Genomic DNA, 20,842 nt, shown 5'->3' with positions numbered 1-20,842 from the left:
ACACTTTCTCCCTCCTCTATCAATTCAGTAATTAGACTATGTTATCCTTCACCCCTACAAAACAAACTGCCTTCACCATTCAGACAGGACTAACATGAAAGACAGGAGTCTAGTGCCACCCTGGGGCACTGATATTCTTGGCATGCAAGTCACAGACCACCAGTTAAGGTACACAAGAAATCTAGGACAGGAAGGACACCTATGGATATTAACTGAGGAGAATACTGCATGCCCACATATATATCGGAAGTGAGGGCCCTTGGAACAGCCAAGAGCTTGTATCACCCCATGCGATCTTCCTGCACCCCTTTTCTCCAGACACAACCCTAAAACTATACACTACGAGGCCAGACCTATGCACTTTCAACTCGTATGCCACCAGGCAGGCCCTCCTACTACATGTCTGCCGGTAAATCTAAAAGAAACTGGAAAACACGCTCCATCTATCTATCTATCTATCTAGCTCAGTCATTGTAATTGGCCTGTGGCAGAGGCCCCAGAGCCGGGTCTGTGGGAAAGGCCTGTTCCTCCCAGAAATCCTAAGTGACATCTCGGCTGCCAGGCTTATAGAAATGGGTCTGTCCGGGGGCACTTTACCCACTCATGTTGGAGTGGCGACGAGTTACAAATTGGTACTATACAGAGCAGTACTGACTGCTCCATTTAATATCCAGGCCTGATATTGCAAGGTTCTTCCTCTCTCTCTATTCATCAACTTTGTCCTTCCCAATTTATGTTGATGTTGGCCGTGTTGGCCTGGAAAATAAAGCATTGGAAAAAAAAAAAACTTTATTCACTGTCTGGACCTTCGCTCACTGTTTGTTTCTACAATTGCACCCCTGGGCCATATCAAGGTAACTCAATATGCCTATCCTAAAAAAAAAACCAGCGGCTCCTGCGGGGGTAGCGCTACAGTACCATAAGGGGTTTTAATACTGTACAAGTGAAAGGGACTCAGGGAGCACTAAATGTCCTTGGGTTAGGGGCACAAATTACTTGTCATACCTTGGGTGCTGATAACCCACGCTCCGAAAATTATTTTTATGGTTAGGGGTCCCCACAATTTGGGAAATTTTATCAAGGGGCCACGGCACTAGGAAGGTTGAGAACCACTGCCCTAGAGAATAAAATAGTGGTTGTTGCAAAATTTTGTGTCACATGGTATTTGCGCAGCATTCTTTCAATAACGATTTAAAAAAAATACACTTTAACGAATTAATAAAATAAACAGTAAAGATAGCCTAATTTTTTTTATAATATGAAAGATGATTTTACACCGCGAGAATCGGGAGAGAATCATGATCTTTATTCTCAGCAAAAAATTGTGATTCTCATTTTAGCCAAAATCGCTCAGCTCTATACTGAATCATGCGTTGAGTAAAGATGGCAAGATACATTATACTTTTTTTTTTATTTCCTTAAGATTTACCTTGAACTATGTAGTGCCTGATTGCATACAAATGGTAAATGTTTAGGTTTGAGCTCATATTATATGGTTTTGGTTAATCTAAAGCAGTGGTCTCCAAACTGCGGCTCGAGGGCTTTAATGCGGCCCTTTGCTTGCCTTTATCCGGCCCTTGGAGCACTATCCCTCCCAATGATACGAGACACTATTCTGCCATCTGACACCGACAATGGAGCACCATTTCTCCCACTGCCACCATTTATGGGGCACTATTCCTCCTTATGATACCAGCAATGGGGCACTATTCCTCCCCCTAATACTAGATGTTTACCCCCACTGATGCCAGAAAATGTTTCACTCCCGCTGGCCAAAGTCCGGCCCTCCAAGAGTCTGAAGGACAATAAACCGGCCCTTTGTTTAGAATGTTTGGAGACCCCTGATCTAAAGGAAAGTTTTACAAGAAAATGATATAATGTGTAGCCAGCTTTAATGTGTTCTCTATCCAGTAAGAGTGACTGTCCCATAATCAGTTGGTGACGGGGGGAGTGCCATAGGTGTTCCTGCATTATAGAAATGTGGAATATGACAACATGTGTAAAATAAAAGCTTGACCATACAAAGAGTCAGGGATGTGCATCAGTAGCTCTGCTGCTTTCTCTTTCGTTCATGGACGGACACAGCCTTAATCTTGACTTAGTGGGTATTAGCCTTCCTTTAGGAGTTGACTAGGCAGAAACTTATATAAAAAGGAAAACTTTTCATACACACCCTATAGCCCCGCCCAGGGGGCGGCCCTCTGGGTATAACCCCTCTCTCTGCATCTTGCAGATAATTTTTTTTCTGCCTAGTTTCAGGAGAAGACATGGCTCCCTTCAGGCCCATAGTTTGAAGGCTGTTAGTTCAAGATTCTGGATTTTTATTTTTTTCCTGTGATCCTCGATCAACTGCCAACAGGGCGACAGGCTGGATCCTAGATCCTTGTATTCTTCCCAGTTTCAGGCATCGAGCGTGTGCCGACTGTAGCTGGGCGCTGGGTCGTCTACGACATGCCAGTCGTTCTACGGGTGGCCGGTGAGCTATGCGCTCCAGGGCTTGCATAAAGACCGGTCTATAGGGCAGAGTCGCAGTAGCCATGCGGAAGATGCACTGTCCAGGATGCTCCAGCATAAAACCACAGGAGGGTAAGTACTACTACCTTGCTTCGGCAAGAAAACAGAGCTGGGCATACCTGGAGAGGTGAGTAAAGGGCTCTATATTTCCCTTCTCCCCTCCTTCCCCTTTCCTCCTCCCTAGACTGCCGAGGTGGGGGTTGCCCTGGGGAGCTCCACCTGAGAACCAATATAAAGTATAAGTGCATAGATATTGCTTACTTGTGTCCATGTTGTCAGCTGCTGCTTCCCTCTTTCAATGTAGAGAGCTGCATAAGAGATTCTGCTGCTGTGTGTCTGGCAACCATTTTTTCTGTGACCATGCTAGATTGTTTGTATACCTGGCGGCCATTTTCTTGTAGCTACACTGTTGGCCTCTACTCAGAGCTCGGCGGCCATACTTCTGGGGTCTATATGCACTACGGCAGCCATTTTCTTGTAGCCGCCCAGCGCTGGAGGTGTTGCTAACACGGTGTCCAAGGGGGGCTGTACCGCATCTCCCGGCCGCTCAGCGGCCTGCGCCCCAAGAAGGGCGCTTAGAACAGCTATCCTCCAGCAGAATTTCCCCATGAAACTGGGGCCTCTAGCCCATGCAAGTATTACAGCACTGGCGGCCATGCTTTTGGGGCCTCAGTATGCTTGACCTCTAGCACCTGAGCGGCGGCCATCTTATAAATCAGCAGCCAAACAGACACACGCTGCTGACTAGCAAAGCTGATGAGGACAGCAGCCTTGTAGATAGTAGCCATTCAGCAGACTGACAGTTATATTCAGCGGACAAGAAGCAGCTCAGCTAGACGGCACTGCACTGCTGGTTACAGGGTGGTGAGTCCTCTGGGGGGGTACCCCTCATCTCTGCTGCAGTTAGGAGGGTGGGTTGTCCACCTTGCTTGGAATCCCTGTGTCAAGCGTGTGGGAAGCATGGCGTCAGAAACAGACGTTTTTTCCCTGAAACACCTGAGCTGGCAATTGATGCCCCTGCACCCGATGTATCGGCGGACGCTATGTCGGCAATCCTAGGTGCCTTCATTGCCCAGGTGGAATCAGCGCGTGGAAGAACAGGGGCTAGAAAGAGCCCCCTCCCCCCGCCATCTTCTGGGGACAACTCAGATACGGAGCCAGGTCTAGCTACCACTCAGGACCCTGACTCTGAGGTATCTGACGGTGCAGACCTAGAGCGGCCAGACAGTGAGGATGACTCTGGACCCAGGTCAGTGCGAGATACCCTAAAAATAGAGGGGTCTGTAGAAGCAACAGAAGCGCCGGTCCCCTTTGGGTTCCGTAAGGCGACCCACACTGCTAAGGTGTTCCCTTGTGTGTCTTATTTAGACTCACTGGCCCAGATTCAGGTAGGGCCGCGCACTGATACGGCGGCGCAGCGTATCATTTTTACGCTACGCCTCCGTAAATTACTGGAGCTACGCTGCATTCACGAAGCATTTGCTCTGTAATTTGCGGCGGCGTATGGTAAAAGGGGCCGGCGTAAGCGCGCGTAATTTAAATGATCCCGTAGGGGGCGTGGATCATTTAAATTAGGTGCGTTCCCGCGCCGAACGTACTGCGCATGCTCCGTCGGGAAAATTTCCCGACGTGCATTGCGGTAAATGACGTCGCAAGGACGTCATTGGCTTCGACGTGAACGTAAATTCACGAACGAGTTACGCAAAATTTGAAAATCGCGAGGCGGGAACGACGTCCATACTTACCATTGGCTGCACCTCCTAATAGCAGGAGCAGCGTTACGACGAAACCGACTTACGCAAACGACGTAAAAAACTACCGTTGGGCGTGCGTACGTTTGTGAATCAGCGTAAGTATGCAATTTGCATACTCTACTCTGACAACTACGGGAACGCCACCTAGCGGCCAGCATCAGAATGCACCCTAAGATACGACGGCATAAGAGACTTATGCCAGTCGTATCTTAGGCTAAAGTCAGCGTATCTAGCTTTCTGAATACAGAAAGTAGATACGCCGGTGCAACTAAGCAATTACGCTGCGTATCTATGGATAGGCAGGCGTAATTGCTCTGTGAATCTACCCCACTGTTTGTTTCGGTGGCTGGGCCCAAGAAGGGCCCAGCGGTCTCATCGGCTACCATCTCAAGGTGGACCCGACAGATCCTGATCAGGCTTACGCCATAAAGGGTCGGGCGCCTCCCTATCACGATGCATTCGACCAGGGCAATGGTGCCTCTTGGGTTTTCTGACATCTAGTCTGTTTCCCAGGTGTAAGGCGGCGACCTGGTCGCCCGGTCACACTTTCACTAAACTTTACAAGTTGATGTGAGTGCATCTTCGGATGCTTCTTCAGCCGCAAAGTTTTACAGGCAGCTGTTTAGAGTTACAACTGATAGAGGGGGTGGCAGGAGTAAGCGGGCGGCGCCCGTGTGCCCTTTATGGATGCACCGCCATGGCCTGCATGGCTGTCCTGTTGAAGTCTTATGCCCCGTACACACGATTGGTTTTCCTGTTGGAAAAAAATTCTGAGCTTTTGGTTGGGAAAACGGAAAAACTGCTGGAAAAAGATAGAGAGCAGGATCTTTATTTTCCCATCAGGAAAAAATAAGATTTTCCTATAGTGTGTACAAATTCCGACGCGCAAAATTCCGACGCATGATCGGAAACGAATCGACGCATGCTCAGAAGCATAGAACATAATTTTCTCGGCTCGTCATAGTCTTTTTCGTCACTGCGTTCTTGGCAGTCAAAAGTTCACCGAACTTTTGTGTGACCATGTGTATGCAAGATAGGCTTGAGCGGAATTCCGTCGTGAAAACCATCCAACTTTTTTCTGACGGGAATTCCGCTTGTGTGTACAGGGCATCAGAGTCTTCCAATTAATATTGCAACTACCTAAGGGTGTCCTGGCCCTAACCCTCTCTTCCAAGTTCTGTTAAGAGAAATAAAAATCTCTTTTGCATTCAAAAAGTTTCTGGCACCCAATGACTATTACTACCTTGCACCCACTATGCCTCACAACCCACAATATACAGAAGGATGTCAGCTATCTCTGGCCCTGGAGGTTCTCATTAGATCGAAGGAGGCCTGGGACCTTGCTACATTAATTATCTATTTCATGGGAAAAAAACTAATTAAATCATTCCCTTAGATGTGTCAACAGAGCTGCAAGGATTGTAGTGTACCAAGTGAGCTCAGTGATACATGACGAGCATGGTCCAAGTTTATATAAGTACCAACACTACGGGAGTGGATAGCGGAGATGAAATAAAAACGACTTCAAGTTTAGGGAAGTGTGGACCCCGTGGGTGGAGTTTCTTGAATCTCCCTCATTGGTATCTTATATTAGATCTTTTCTGTCTATTCCCTCCTTGCGTAATCCATTTCTGGCCGACCCCTACTTCTAGATATCATTAGACAAACAATCATCTCTGTTGGAAGCTACCCTTTCTATGTCTCATTTTCCCTTTTCAATTCTCTGTCTCTCTCTTTTTTCCTTTTTTTTGGTCCCTCCTATTCTTGATTACCCTGCTTTATTTTAAATTCCTAAAAAAGTTGTCATGGTTAGTAAAAAAATGTTCTCCACTGTAAATATGTGCAATTTTGAGCTTCTGAGATGCTTAGAAACAGGAGAGCAGGTTGCAAACCATAATAAAGTTGCCTAATGTGTAGCCAGGTTTATTGCGAATAAGCAATGTTATTTTTATTACAATGTCATTTCTTTCTTTCAATAACAATATATATACGGAATAATAGTGTACACTATATTACCAAAAGTATGCCTGCCTCTACACACACATGAACTTTATTGGCATCCCAATCTTAGGCCGTAGGGTTCAATATTGAGTTGCACATATCGACTGCACAAATGGGCTTCTGGAAGAATGTTGGACGAGAAGGCCTGGCTCGCAGTCTCTGCTCTAATTCATTCCAAAGGTGTTCTATCGGGTTGGGGTCAGGTCTCTATGCAGGCTAGTCAAGTTTCTACATCCCATATACGCTCATCCATGTCTTTATGGACCTTGCCTTGTCCTCCCAGAAGAGTTGAAGCTGTTAACGCTGCAAAGGGTGGGCCAACTCAATATTGAACCCTACGGACTAAGACTGGGATGCCATTAAAGTTCATGTGCGTGTGAGGCCCCGTACACACGACCAAACATGTAGGCTGAAACTGGTCCGCGGGCCAGTTTCAGCATACATGTTCGGTCGTGTGTGGGCGCGAGCGGGCCGAATTCCAGCAAACATTTGCCCACCGGGCCTTTTCCCAGCAGACAAATATTCCTGGACGTGTTTTAAAACCGTCCGCTGGAATCCTGCCCGCTCGGACATGTACGGTCGTCAGTACAGACCTACCGTACATGTCCAGGCGCCCGCCGTCCCTCGCATGCGTCGAATGACTTTGACGCATGCGTGGAAGCCTTTAAATGGCAGGCCCGCCCACGTCTCCGCGTCATCGCCGCGTCATCGTCGCGGCGACAACGCGGACACGCCCCGCGTATTGTTTACAAGCGGACTTCTGTACGATGGTTAGTACAACCATCGTACAGAAGCCCTCTGGCAGACATGTACGGTGAAAACGGTCCGACGGACCGGTTTCACCGTACATGTTTGTTCGTGAGTACCCGGCCTGAAAGGTAGTTACAAAATACTTTTGGTCATATAGTGCATGTGCCAAATAACCCTTAGCAGAGTAGATCAATGCACTGGAAGGAATTTAAAATATTTTCAGATGCACAAATTCACAAACAACACAAACCAGTGGGATTTTGCATGTGTTACATTTTTGTGAATTCACACTAAAATTTTTCTTTTTAAAATGGAAAAACCCTGAAGTTTCAATGTCACCTTTTCTCCAAACATCTTATGCCGCGTACACACGACCGGTTTTTCCAGCGGAATTCCGCTCAAGCTGTCTTGCATACACACGGACACACCAAATTCCGACCGTCAAAAACGTGGCGACGTACAACACTACGATGAGCCTAGAAAAATGAAGTTCAATGCTTCCGAGCATGCATGTTTTTTTCGTCATCAGAATTCCAGAATTACATACAGACGAACGGAATTTCTGAATTTTTCAGTCGGGGAAAAAAAGAGATCATGTTCTCTTTCTAAGTCCGTCGGTCGGAATAGCCAATGAAAAGATTCCGTCTGACTTTTTCCATCGGAAATTCCGACCGTGTGAACATGGCATAAGTGTTTATATTTCTTGCTTGGCAACCGATGATAACCTGAGTTTTATTTTCATTTATTTTTCGATCAATCTAGAGCAGAGAATCGTCTTTCTGTGCACAAAGGTAATTAGTAACTGAACTGTATGATGTCCTTGAGTTGTTACCTGCTTCTCCGGTTAGACTGGTTAGATGGTGCTGAAAATAAAATACATTTCCCTATTAACCTTGGTCATTATTCTACCTATTGATCTTGGCAAAGAAGAACTAAGCATTTTCGATCTTGGCAAAGAAGAACTAAACACATTTACTTATAGGAATATTATCTGGCACTATTGTTTTTTGTGTTTTTAATAACTTCCAGAAGTCAGCCCTTGAGTTATTTTGTTGGCTAAGCACAGAAATTACAACCTTTCTAGCATTGGTGAGACAGCCTTGGTTTGAGCTTGGGGAATTTTTTTTTCTACGTCAGACCTTTCTGAAATTAGGGGATTTTAACGCACTGAAGACACATTGTAAAGTTCATACGGGAACTTCTCTGCAGAAGAATGAAGTTGATCCTACTCCTAATTTTAAAACTGTCAGCTGTATGTTCTGGTGAGTACCTTAATTATATGTATGGGGTCAGTACAGTATTTTTCTGGTTTTACATTTTTTTTTTTTTTTTTTTTAAGTAAAAACAAAACAAAAAAAAAACATAAATAGAACATTAAAGGGACAGATCACATAGCTGTAGAAGTTATAGAAACTTATTGTTAATTATTTTATGTCGTAATTTTAGCCTTAATATGGAGTTGGTCCTTGTTTGAGACTTAAGGCCTCTTTCACATGGACTGAATCTATTTTGTCTCTGCAGGTGATCTGTCCACTGATCCACTGTAAAGGGGCACTGTAATGTAAACTGGGGCTGTGATGTGAAGGTGAACTGAGGACACGGATATAAAAGGGGGACTGTGCTGCAAAGGGGGGGTTGTGGTGTGAAGGGGGCTGAGGACACACTCCATGAATATACCATCCCCCAACCCATCCACCAAAATCCCCCCCATCCGCTCCCCCAGTCCTTGGGAAAATTGGCCCTGGTTTCAAAAAGGTTAGGGGTCGCTGATGTAGGTGATCTGCTTATGTGGCACGATAAAATTATTAACTATTCTGTAAATCTAGTATAGAATATATGTTGCAAAGTTTATAGAGTCACTTTATGAGGGAATAAACACAATGGTCTAAAATGTTTTTGTATGTTAAAGCGCAATCAAGTACGCTTTACTAGAAATACCTGAACTGTCATTTAGGGGGGGGGGGTAGCCACATAAAATAAAGGAGGCCATAAAAGTTTTTTTTTTTGGCTCAGCAAGTTTGGTAAATGAAAAACAACTGATAGATTCCTGCATCTACACAAAATAGAGGGATGGAGGAATCCCCCCATCTGAACATTGTATTCTGACAGTGGGACCACTGATCAGTGGCTTCAGCCACTGATCAAGAAAAGTTATCCAGCAGGTCCTTTGATAGAAGCTGATCAAATGTTTGACTTCTGTCTAGAAAGGATGGCTACATCCTGACATTCTTCTGGTCCTTGCTGAACTGACCAAATTTCAATCAATCAATGTATGGCCAGCTTGGGGCCCTATTCACCAGTCCTCAGAAAAGATGTACTAGAAATGGAGCTAGTACAAAGAAGGGTAATACAGGGTCTGGAGGATATTAGTTATGAGGAAAGGTTGCGAGCACTGAACTTATTCTCTCTGGAGAAGAGATGCTTGAGAGGGGATATGATTTCAATTTACAAATACTGTACTGATGACCCCACAATAGGGATGAACCTTTTTTTGCAGAAGGGAGTTTAACAAGACACATGGCAACTCATTAAGGTTAAACCTCTTTTCTTTTAATTTTAAACTATATATAGAGGGTTCTTTACTGTAAGAGCGGTAAGGATGGTCTCAGCGGGTGGTATAATAATAAAATGGCATTGCAAAATGGTGAATATACAGGTGCATCTGATAAAATTAGAATGTTATCAAAAAGTAAATTTATTTCAGTAATTCAATTCAAAAAGAGCCATGTCATCTGCTGGTGTTGGTCCACTGCATTTTATCTAGTCCAAAGTCAGCGCAGCTTTCTACCAGGAAATTCTAGAGCACTTCAAGCGGAAGGTCCACACAAAAAGTGAACCTCCGCTTTTTTAGAACCCTCCCCCCTCCGGTGTCACATTTGGCACCTTTCAGGGGGGAGGGGGTAAAGATACCTGTATAATACAGGTATTTGCACCCATTTCCAGGAATAGACTCCCGCGCCCCTTTGTATCACCCCCGCTGTCTTCTGGGAAACACACTGGTCCCAGGAGACAGCGGGGACCAGTGAGGAAACACCGCGCAACTCGCGAATGCGCAGTAGGGAACCGTGCAGTGAAGCCGTAATGCTTCACTTCCCGATTTCCTCACCGAGGATGGCAGCTGGGGCAGCCGAGAGATGAGCGAATGCTCGGCCTCGGCAGTCTACATCGCGGCACCCTGGACAGGTAAGTGTCCATTTATTAAAAGTAGTAGTATTTGTAGCTGCTGGCTTTTAATATTTTTTTTTCGTGGGAACTTTCATGCTTCCCTCTGCTGCCCAGCTTTATTATGGAGATGTTGATTTCATTTTCCAGCAGGACTTGGCACCTGCCCACACTGCCAAAAGTACCAATACCTGGTTTATTGATCATGGTATCACTGTGCTCGATTGGCCAGCAAACTCACCTGACCTAAACCCCATAAAGAATCTGTGGGGTATTGTCAAGAGGAAGATGAGAGACACCAGACCCAACAATATAGACAAGCTGAAGGCCACTGTCAAAGCAACCTGGGCTTCCATAACACCTCATCAGTGCCACAGGCTGATCACCTATATGTCACTCCGTATTCATGCAGTAATTCATGCAAAAGGAGCCCCAACCAAGTATTGAGTGCATACTATACTGTACATGGACATACTTTTCACTAAGCCAACATTTCTGTATAAAAATCTTTTTTTTCATTGGTCTTATGTAATATTCAGATTTTCTGAGATACTTAATTTTGGATTTTCACTAGCTGTAAGCCATAATCATCAAAAATAAAAAAATAAATTCTTGAAATGTATCACTCTGTGTGTAACGCATCTATATAAAATAGATGAGTTTCAAATTTTTAATTGAATTACTGTAATAAAATTAACTTTTTGATGATATTCTAATTTTATGAGATGCACCCGTAAATCTGGGAATGTTACTCGCTGTCAGTACCTGCTAAGCAGGGTTACCAATGCCCTGCAACTCTTTTTACTGAGCAACATGGAAATGTTCCTGACAGAACACATTTTCTACTGACAGCCTTAAAATCACAGAAACTCCTAACAGAAATTAAGTCAATTGATATTTAATACCCAGAACAAGTGAGCTACCTGGCTTTACAAGTAAAAGCTCAAAACAGCACGACAAAATGTGTTTAGATACAGTTCTGCGATGATTGCCATGATAAGTACAGTGGAACCTCGGATTACGAGGATAATCTGTTCCAGGAGAACGCTCGTAATCCAAAGCACCCGCATATCAAAGCGAGTTTCCACTCGGCTCTGGCGCCCCCACACCTCTGGCCAAAGGTGGTACTGCACACTGCTGTGACTTGAATTCTGCTAGTTTTGCAAGACAACACTCGCAAACCGAGTTAGGGTTTAAAAAAAAATGCTTGCATTGTGAAACACTTGTTAACCGCTTAACTCGCAATCCGAGTTTTCACTGTAGTAAGAAGCACACACCATACAGAGTACAGCAGTCAGCACAAGAAAGAGATGGGGTAGGGTTGTAAGAGTGAGTGGGGGGGGGGGGGGAAGTAGAGGGGGAGTAAGAGTGGGAGGAGGGAGAGTGAAAACAGAATGCTATTCCTGCAATGCTATTGGAGCAATCTATAGACTTGTATTTGGAATAGACATAGTGCTCTCTATGCTTATTAGCAATCTCTCTGTGGTCACTCATTAGGCTCATTTACAACTGAGGTTGGAAGGAGGTAAAAACAGTTAGTTGAGCTGCATTTTACCACCCCAATCACACCCCCCCCCCAAGTTGAAAGGCAGCAAGATCAGTGTGTACACTCGCTAGGGCTGTGGCATGTAATGCAAGTGGTTGCAGCATGGTAATGGAACATTGACGGGGTAAAAATAGGAAGTTACAGTAATCCCTCCAAAAGAAATAAGCACAGAAATAACATCTCTTATATTATGTTTTGGTTGTTATTCTAAAATAGATCTACCTTAAAGGGGTTGTAAAGGTAAAAAAACATCTGACAGCACCGGCTCCCCCGAGCCCCCGTTTTACCTCACCCCTCGAAAGTCCCGGGCACGTGCTTGTCATCCTGTTCGGTTCCCAGCCTGGCCGTTGATTGGCTAGGCTGGGTGGATTGATAGCAGCGCAGCCATTGGCTGGCGCTGCTGTCAACCACAGCAGGTGATGCGGGGCACCGGGGCCGAGTGATACAGTCGGCGGCTATGGCCGCCGCTGTATCACGGGAGCGCACTCGCAAAAGCTTTCCACCATGCGAGCTTGCATGAAGGTGGAAAGCTTTTGCGAAAAGGAGCGGAGACAGCCGCCGAGGGACCCCAGAAGACAGGGTTAGGGCGGGGGCACTCTGTGCAAAACGAGCTGCACAGTGGAGGCAAGTATAACATGTTGTTATTTAAAAAAAAAAAAATTCTGCCTTTAGTGTTCCTTTAAGATCTGATAATTATGTGCATTAGATGGTGGTTTTAAGTGTCAACTTTGATGAGTTTTAACCACTTGCCTAGAGGGCACTTTCACCCCCTTTCTGCCCAGGCCAATTTTCAGCTTTCAGCGCTGTCACACTTAGAATGACAATTGCGCGGTCATGCAACACTGTGCCCAAATTAAATTGTATAATTTTTTCCACACAAATAGAGCTTTGTTAGAGTTTTTTTATATTTTGCTAAACAAACAAAAAAGGACCGTAAATTAAAAAACAAAAAAGATTCATAGTTTTTTATAAAATTTTGAAAACAGGTAATTTTTCTCCTTGACTGATGTGCGCTGATGAGACTGCACTGATGAGCACGGATATGCTGCACTGATGAGACAACACTGATGTGCACTAATAAGTGACACTGGTGGGCACTGATGAGGCTGCACTGATAGGTGGCACCGATGGGCAATGGTAGGTGGCACTGATAGGCGGCACTAAAGGGCACTGAGAGGTGGCACTGATGATGAGGCACTGAATGGTAGCAATGATGGGCACTGATAGGTGGCACTGATTAGCTGTATTGGTGGCCAATTTTGGGACCGATGTCCCTTTAAATGGAAGCTGGTTATCAGCTTTCTTCTTTTCTCCTCACTCTGTGATAACCGACTTCCGTTTACATCCTGTCATCAGCTGCCATTGGGTGACAGCTGATCACGTGGTAAAGGGCTGCTGTGATTGGCCCTTTACCCCAATCTGTGATCAGCCGATTCCAAAGGACTGGGCAATCACAGTGCACCGTCTGAACGCTGCAGTGGGCACACGGGGCAGTGCAAGCATGGGAGGACATCCATGTACACACACTCCCGGCATTGTAAGCCTGTGCTGTAGCCGCTGAGCTTTTGACTATAGCGTGGGCAGGAACTGGTTAATAGCATTAACTTCTCTCCATATTTGTAAACAAAGATGTTTTATTTTTTAATTTTGGCATATTTTATAGCTTTCTCTGAGTTCTATCTCCCATAAAACTTTTTCTCTCTCTATCCCTCAGAAAGTCACTCACTCAAGTATTATATCACTGGAGTCTCCTCTCCAGGATCCGGACTCCCTGTGTACTCTGTGGTTGGATATCTGGATGATCGGGAGATAGAGAATTATAATAGTGACACCCGACAATATCTTCCCAAGACTGAGTGGATGAAGCAACTGGATCCTGATTATTGGGCGAGAGGCACAGCTCTGAATCAAAAACAGGAGCCTATTTTTAAGCAAAATGTGCAGATAGCAATGAGCCGATTCAACCAGACTGAAGGTCAGTTAACACTACAAAGTCTGGATAGACCCTCTGCACACTGCCATACACCCTTCCCAGCAAACTATGCAATGAAAAACAGGGATATTTAGTTCATATACATTGCAATACATGTTTAAGCTGACCAACTGTGTCAAAGTAATCCCTCTTCTGGCCAGTCCTACACTGCCTTGCCATTGCAAATGCTTAGGCCTCGTACACACGATAGGTTAAAACTAGGGTTGTCCCGATACCACTTTTTTAGGACCGAGTACAAGTACCGATACTTTTTTTCAAGTAGTCGCCGATACCGAATACCGATACTTTTTTTAAATGTGTCCCCAAATGCAGCCATGTCCCCCCCATATGCAGCCACGTCCCCCCCATATGCAGCCATGTCCCTCTAGCCATGTCCCTCACATATGCAGCCATGTCCCTCTAGCCATGTCCCTCACATATGCAGCCATCTCCCTCTAGCCATGTCCCTCACATATGCAGCCATGTCCCTCTAGCCATGTCCCTCACATATGCAGCAATGTCCCTCTAGCCATGTCCCTCACATATGCAGCAATGTCCCTCTAGCCATGTCCCTCACATATGCAGCAATGTCCCTCTAGCCATGTCCCTCACATATGCAGCAATGTCCCTCTAGCCATGTCCCTCACATATGCAGCCATGTCCCTCTAGCCATGTCCCTCACATATGCAGCCATGTCCCTCACATATGCAGCCATGTCCCTCTAGCCATGTCCCTCACATATGCAGCCATGTCCCTCACATATGCAGCCATGTCCCTCTAGCCATGTCCCTCACATATGCAGAAATGTCCCTCTAGCCATGTCCCTCACATATGCAGCAATGTCCCTCTAGCCATGTCCCTCACATATGCAGCAATGTCCCTCTAGCCATGTCCCTCGATGCGGCGGCGCGATGCGGCGGCAGCGGCGGGGGGGGGGGAAAGTATTCTATTTAGGTATCGGGGGTATTTGCGCGAGTACGAGTACTCCCGCAAATACTCGCTATCGGTCCCGATACCGATACTGGTATCGGTATCTGGACAACCCTAGTTAAAACAGAGGACAACGGTCTGATGGACCATTTTCATCGGTCAAAACCGATCGTGTGTGGGCCCCATAGGTTATTTAACCATCGGTTAAAAAAAGCCAACTTGTTTTAAATTTAACCGATGGATTGCTAACCGATAGGACAAAACCGATCGTTAGTAGGCACGACCATCGGTTAAAAATCCATGCATGCTCAGAATCAAGTCGACGCATGCTTGGAAGCATTGAACTTTGTTTTTTTCAGCACGTCGTTGTGTTTTACGTCACCGCGTTCTGACACAATAGTTTTTTTAACCAGTTCCCGACCCCCGCATGTACATATACGTCCACAATATGGCACGTACAGGCACATGGGCGTACACGTACGTCCTCGCCTATTAGCGGGTGGGGGGTCCGATCGGGACCCCCCCCCGCTACATGCGGAGGTCGGGTCCGCTCGGGGAGCGATCCGGGACCACGGCGCGGCTATTTGTCGCGATCGCTCCCCGGAGCTGAAGAACGAGGAGAGCCGTGTGTAAACACGGCTTCCCCGTCCTTCACTATGGCGGTGCATCGATCGCGTCATTCCCTTTATAGGGAAGACACGATCGATGACGTCATTCCTACAGCCACACCCCCAAACAGTTGTAAACACATACTAGGTGCACCCTAACTCCTACAGCGCCACCTGTGGTTAACTCCCAAACTGCAACTGTCATTTTCACAATAAAGAATGCAATTTAAATGCATTTTTTGCTGTGAAAATGACAATGGTCCCAAAAATGTGTCAAAATTGTCCGAAGTGTCCGCCATAATGTCGCAGTCACGAAAAAAATTGCTGATCGCCGCCATTAGTAGTAAAAAATAAATAAAAAATAAAAATGCAATAAAACTATCCCCTATTTTGTAAACACTATAAATTTTGCGCAAACCAATCGATAAACGCTTATTGCGATTTTTTTTACTAAAAATAGGTAGAAGAATACGTATCGGCCTAAACTGAGGAAAAAAAATGTTTTTATATATGTTTTTGGGGGATATTTATTACAGCAAAAAGTAAAAAATATTGCTTTTTTTTCAAAATTGTCGCTCTATTTTTGTTTATAGCGCAAAAACTAAAAACCGCAGATGTGATCAAATACCACCAAAAGAAAGCTCTATTTGTGGGGAAAAAAGGACGCCAATTTTGTTTGGGAGCCACGTCGCACGACCGCGCAATTGTCTGTTAAAGCGACGCAGTCCCGAACTGTAAAAACACCTTGGGTCTTTAGGCTGCATATTGGTCCGGGGCTTAAGTGGTTAACTGATGGTGTGTAGGCGCGACGGACCATCAGTCAGTCATACACCCTTTCCAGCAAACTATGAAATGAAAAATAGGGATATTTTGTTCACATATATATTGCAATACATGTTAAAGCTGACCAACTGTGTCCAAGTAATCCCTCTTCAGGCCAGTCCTACAGGCGGCGTAGCGTAAATCCGTCCAGCGCAAGCCCGCCTAATTCAAATGGGGCGTGTATCATTTAAATTAGGCGCGTTCCCGCGCCGAACGTACTGCGCATGCTCCGTTTTTAAATTTCCCGCCGTGCTTTGCGCGAAATGATGTCGCACCAACGTAATCTTTGGAACGGCGACGTGCGTTACGTCCTTTCCTATTCACGAACGACTTGCGCAACAAAAAAAAATAATTTCAAATTCGACGCGGGAACGACGGCTATACTTTAACATGGCAAGTCTAAATATAAGCCACGAAATAGCAGCCGTAACTTTACGCCAGGAAAAGCCGACTAGCGACGACGTAAGAGAATGCGACGAACGCGCGTACCTTCGTGGATCGCCGTAAACAGCTAATTAGCATACCCGATGCGGAAAACGACGCAAACTCCACCCAGCGGGCCTCGAAGTATTACACCTACGATTTGAAGGCGTACAAAGCTGTACGCCTGTCGGATCGAAGGCAGAAGCCGTCGTATCTTGGTTTGAGAATTCAAACTAAAGATACGACGCGGCAAATTTGAAAGTACGCCGGAGTATCAGCAGATACTCCGGCGTACTTTTTCTGTGAATCTGGCCCTTTATTTTAAAAATTTCTGGAAAAAAAATAAAATAAAATTATCTTTGAAGGCCAACAAAAAATCTGTTATTCTCACTTTATGTCTGGTGAAACCAATGTTAGAAGAACCGGAAAAAAAATGGGTTCCATATCTTCTACACTTTATTCAAATAAGAAAGTTTGTTGTTCACCGATATATTTTGGTAAAGCCTAACCTTGATAAAAAAAATAAAAAATCCTAGTACTAGATATTTCTCTTTTTGACCCCACTGGAGAAATTTTCCAAAACTTTCCATCTCTGTATTGCCATCACAGGAAATAGGTAAGTAGTGTGTGGTTGTCAACAGGACAGGAAGGCACGGGCATTAATAAAAACATTGTCAGTAGTTCAGTATTTAAAGCGGATGTTCCCTGTAAAAAAAAATATTAAAAGCCAGCAGCTACAAATACTGCAGCTGCTGACTTTTAATATTAGGACACTTACCTGTCCTGGAGTCCAGCGGCGTCCACAGCAGAGGATGAGCGATCGCTCGTCACCCTGCTGCTCCCCCCTCCATTCACGGTGAGGGAACCAGGAAGTGAAGCGCTCCGGCTTCACTGCCCGGTTCCCTACGGCGCATGCGAGAGTCGCGCTGCGCCCGCCGATTGGCTCCCGCTGTGTGCTGGGAGCCGAGTGTTTCCAGCACACAACGGGGGGGGGGGGGGGGGGCGACGGGATCTGACGAAATGCCCGTCTTTTGACAGGTATCTGCTCCCCCCTCCCCCCTGAAAGGTGTCAAATGTGACACCTGAGGGGGGAGGGTTCCGATCAGCGGGACTTCACTTGGAGAACGGCTTTAAAACTTTATTTATTTTTTATGTGGCCCAGTTGGAGAGATCTCACATCAATCCCTTACAATGTAGTTGGTGGGTGGCCATGCTTGAGAGCGGAGCAGGTTTATATGCAACTTTGGTGCCTTAGAATAGAAGGAGCATTTGTTTAACTGCTTCCAGACCACCCACAGCACATTTACTTTGGCATGGCGGCCCGGCTGTGTGAAACAATGTACCTGTACGTTGTTTCTGCCTCAGGGTCTGGGGCACACACTCCCACCGATAGTTTGCTGGAGAGGCAGAACGGCTGTCTGCTTATGTAAACAAGGCAGACTGTCATTCTGTCAGAGAGGAAGAGAGAGATCTTGTGTTCCTGCTAATCAGGAACACATATGTCTCTCTTCCTCCAGTCAGTCCATCTCCCACGCAGTTAGAAATCACTCCCTAGGAGCACACTTAACCCTTTGATCGCCCCTGATGTTAACCCCTTCCCTGCCAGTGTCATTAGTACAGTATTACTGTCACTGTTCCCCAAGAAGTGTCACTTGGTGTCCAATCTGTCCACCGCAATGTCGCAGTTCCGCTAAAAATCCCTGGCAATTTTTTTTTAAGAAATGCTTTTTTTACACTTTTTTGCAGATTTTTACAAACTTTTCTTAAAGCATTTCAGAAGTATATTACATGCATTTTACAGCTTTAACTTTTTTTTTTTTTTAGCCAATAGAAAGCACTAGGGGGAGAAGAGGGAAAGGAAATTAGGGGTGGAAAGCTGCTATTTGAGCAAAAAATGCTTGTAAAACACTTGTAAAAGTCAGGCGTTTCTATTGAAGTCTATGGACCCAAAAACGCTTTTAATCTGCCAAAAATACATTCATGTACTTTTCTGAGCTTCAGGCATTTTCTTCAGGCGACAGAATGCTTAGATGTGAACAGGGATCATTGAAATTAATGGGATTTGGCTTGTTGAGCATTTTAGAGCTTCAAGTAGATCAGGTGTGAATGGGGCCTCAGAAAGCCTGTCCCCTGTCAGCATAGAGCAGAGTGGGACCCTTTCTCTGTGTGTGGAAGGTATGTCAGCAGAGGTCCAACATACTGTCCTTGTTGAATCCGGGCTAGAGCTCCCCAAACACCAAATCCCATGCCTCCTGCTAATTGAAGGGGGCCCCTCTGACTCAGCAGCAAGGGTGTCATCTTAGCTCCCAACTGTCCCTGATTTTGAGGGACTGTCCCTGATTTAGGACAAAGTCTCTCTGTCTCTCTTTCCTCCTCATTTGTCCCTCATTTTGATATGATCTACCGTGCTTTGAAAAAGTTTTCATGCCCCTTGAAATTTTCTTGTCATGTTCCAACCAAAAACATAAATGTATTTTATTGGGATTTTATGTGATAGACCAACACAAAGTGGCACATAATTTTTGAAGTGGAAGGAAAATGATAAATGGTTTTCAATTTTTTTTTACAAATAGTATGTAAAAAGTGTGGCGTGCATTTGTATTCAGTCCCCCTGAGTCAATACTTTGTAGAACCGCCTTTCACTGAAATTACATTTGCAAGTCTTTTTGGGTATGTACCTTTGGCGTTTACATCAACATCTTGTCTGTGTATGATGCTTGGGGTAAAGGCTGGTAATGTCAGAAACCATGAATCAGACAGAGACGTGCGCGCCCCCTGGTGCCGATGCGAGTGCTCGGCGGGCGCGATCACCGCCGGGCACCCGCGATCGCTCGTTACAGAGCGAGAACCGGGAGCTGTGTGTAAACACACAGCTCCTGGTTCTTTCAGGGGGAGAAATGACAGATCGCTGTTCATACAATGTATGAACAGCGATCTGTCATTTCCCCTAGTCAGTCCCACCCCCCTTCAGTTAGAACACAATAAGGAAACATAATTAATACCTTGATCGCCCCCTAGTGTTAACCCCTTCCCGGCCAGTGACATTTTTACAGTAATCAGTGCATATTTTTTTTTTTTTTTTTAATTATGTTTATTGAATTTTTCAAAATATTAGTGTACAAGCATTTTCAATAAAGCATTACACATCAAACTTTTGCGTTGAGAAACGCCGACTTCTTGTCTTACATAAGTTTAAATGAACAGACATATTATAAACTTTAATAAGTATATATATTTAAAGCAGAACTTAAGTAAATGGGGAGGGGAAATGATAAGAGAGAGGAGAGAAAGGTTTTTCTGTTTACTGAAATGAGTAAATAATATTACGTATCAATAGGCATATTCTATAATTTCATTTTGTTATGTGTTGACTAAAAACGTCCAGAAAAAAGGTCAATCTTATCCAGAACAATCCATCAGGACTCCAGTAAGGCATGACATTCAGCGGAATTCACAAAGTGTGTCCAACAGGACCATTTATCAAGATATGATCTTGAAGAGTCTCTAGATTGATATATTAATTCTTCCATTTTGGAAATATGGTTTACCTTACGTATCCATTCCGGAATGGTAGGTGGGAGATTTTGTTTCCACTTTGCTGGGATGCAAAGCCTCGCTGCGTTGATGAGGTGTATTATAATGGTGTCTTTGTAAACGGAGTGAGAGAGGCTAGACAAGTGTAGTAAGTATTGTCCCGCCGTGAAATCGGGAGAGTAAGTAGTTATTTGTACTATCAATTTATGTACTCCCGTCCAAAATTCAGCCAATACATTGCATTCCCACCAAATGTGTATCAAACTTCCCGGCGAGACCATACATCGCCAGCAAAGGGGCGATGTGTCTGGGTTAAATTTGTGAATGACCAACGGGGTCTTGTACCATCTTGAATAGATTTTGTATCCGTTTTCTTGTGTACAGATGTTCAATGTGCCTTTGTGCAATCGTTTAAATACATTCGCCCATTGATCATTCGTCACAGAAACTTGAAGGTCCTTTTCCCAATGAAGGTTTGTGTTGTCCAATTGAGGGTCTACGTCAGAATTTAGAAGGTTATAAGTGAAGGAGATGAGGTGGCTCTGAGGGGATTCCCTAAGGCAAATTGTTTCAAATAGTGTCTTTGGCCTATACCATCCACTCATTGGTTCTAGCCTTTCAAGAAATCTAGTGATTTTAACATAATTGATATTGGAGATTTTACAATTAGGGTCAGTAGATTGGAAGGATTCAAGAGACAAAAGGATATTATTCTTAAAGAAATCTGTAGCTCTGTATAACGTTACTGGAAGAGTATCGGGTGTCGATGCGTTACTGTCAGGAAGATAAATTTCAGGATTTATTGTGATTGGGGTAACTGGTCCAT

The 20,842-nt window shown here is 44.9% G+C and overlaps 2 protein-coding genes across 2 annotated transcripts in view; both read left to right on the top strand.

Annotated features, from left to right (window-relative positions):
- Positions 1 to 20,842, top strand: part of LOC120914292 (saoe class I histocompatibility antigen, A alpha chain-like) — a 583,050-nt gene that overhangs the window by 188,659 nt on the left and 373,549 nt on the right. The gene's annotated exons all lie outside the window — the stretch shown is intronic.
- The window catches only part of LOC120914290 (major histocompatibility complex class I-related gene protein-like), a 44,588-nt gene continuing 31,528 nt past the window's right edge, over positions 7,783 to 20,842 (top strand). The window contains exons 1-2 of the mRNA XM_040324920.1: positions 7,783 to 8,281; positions 13,442 to 13,702. Coding sequence (XP_040180854.1) covers positions 8,233 to 8,281; positions 13,442 to 13,702 — 310 coding nt within the window. The 5' untranslated portion in view covers positions 7,783 to 8,232. The remainder of the gene's footprint in view (positions 8,282 to 13,441; positions 13,703 to 20,842) is intronic.

This window comes from Rana temporaria, chromosome 9 (assembly GCF_905171775.1).
Source record: "Rana temporaria chromosome 9, aRanTem1.1, whole genome shotgun sequence".
NCBI classification, from domain to species: Eukaryota; Metazoa; Chordata; class Amphibia; order Anura; family Ranidae; genus Rana; species Rana temporaria.
Note: the sequence above shows the minus strand (reverse complement) of the source record. Positions and strands in the feature narration are given on the sequence as shown.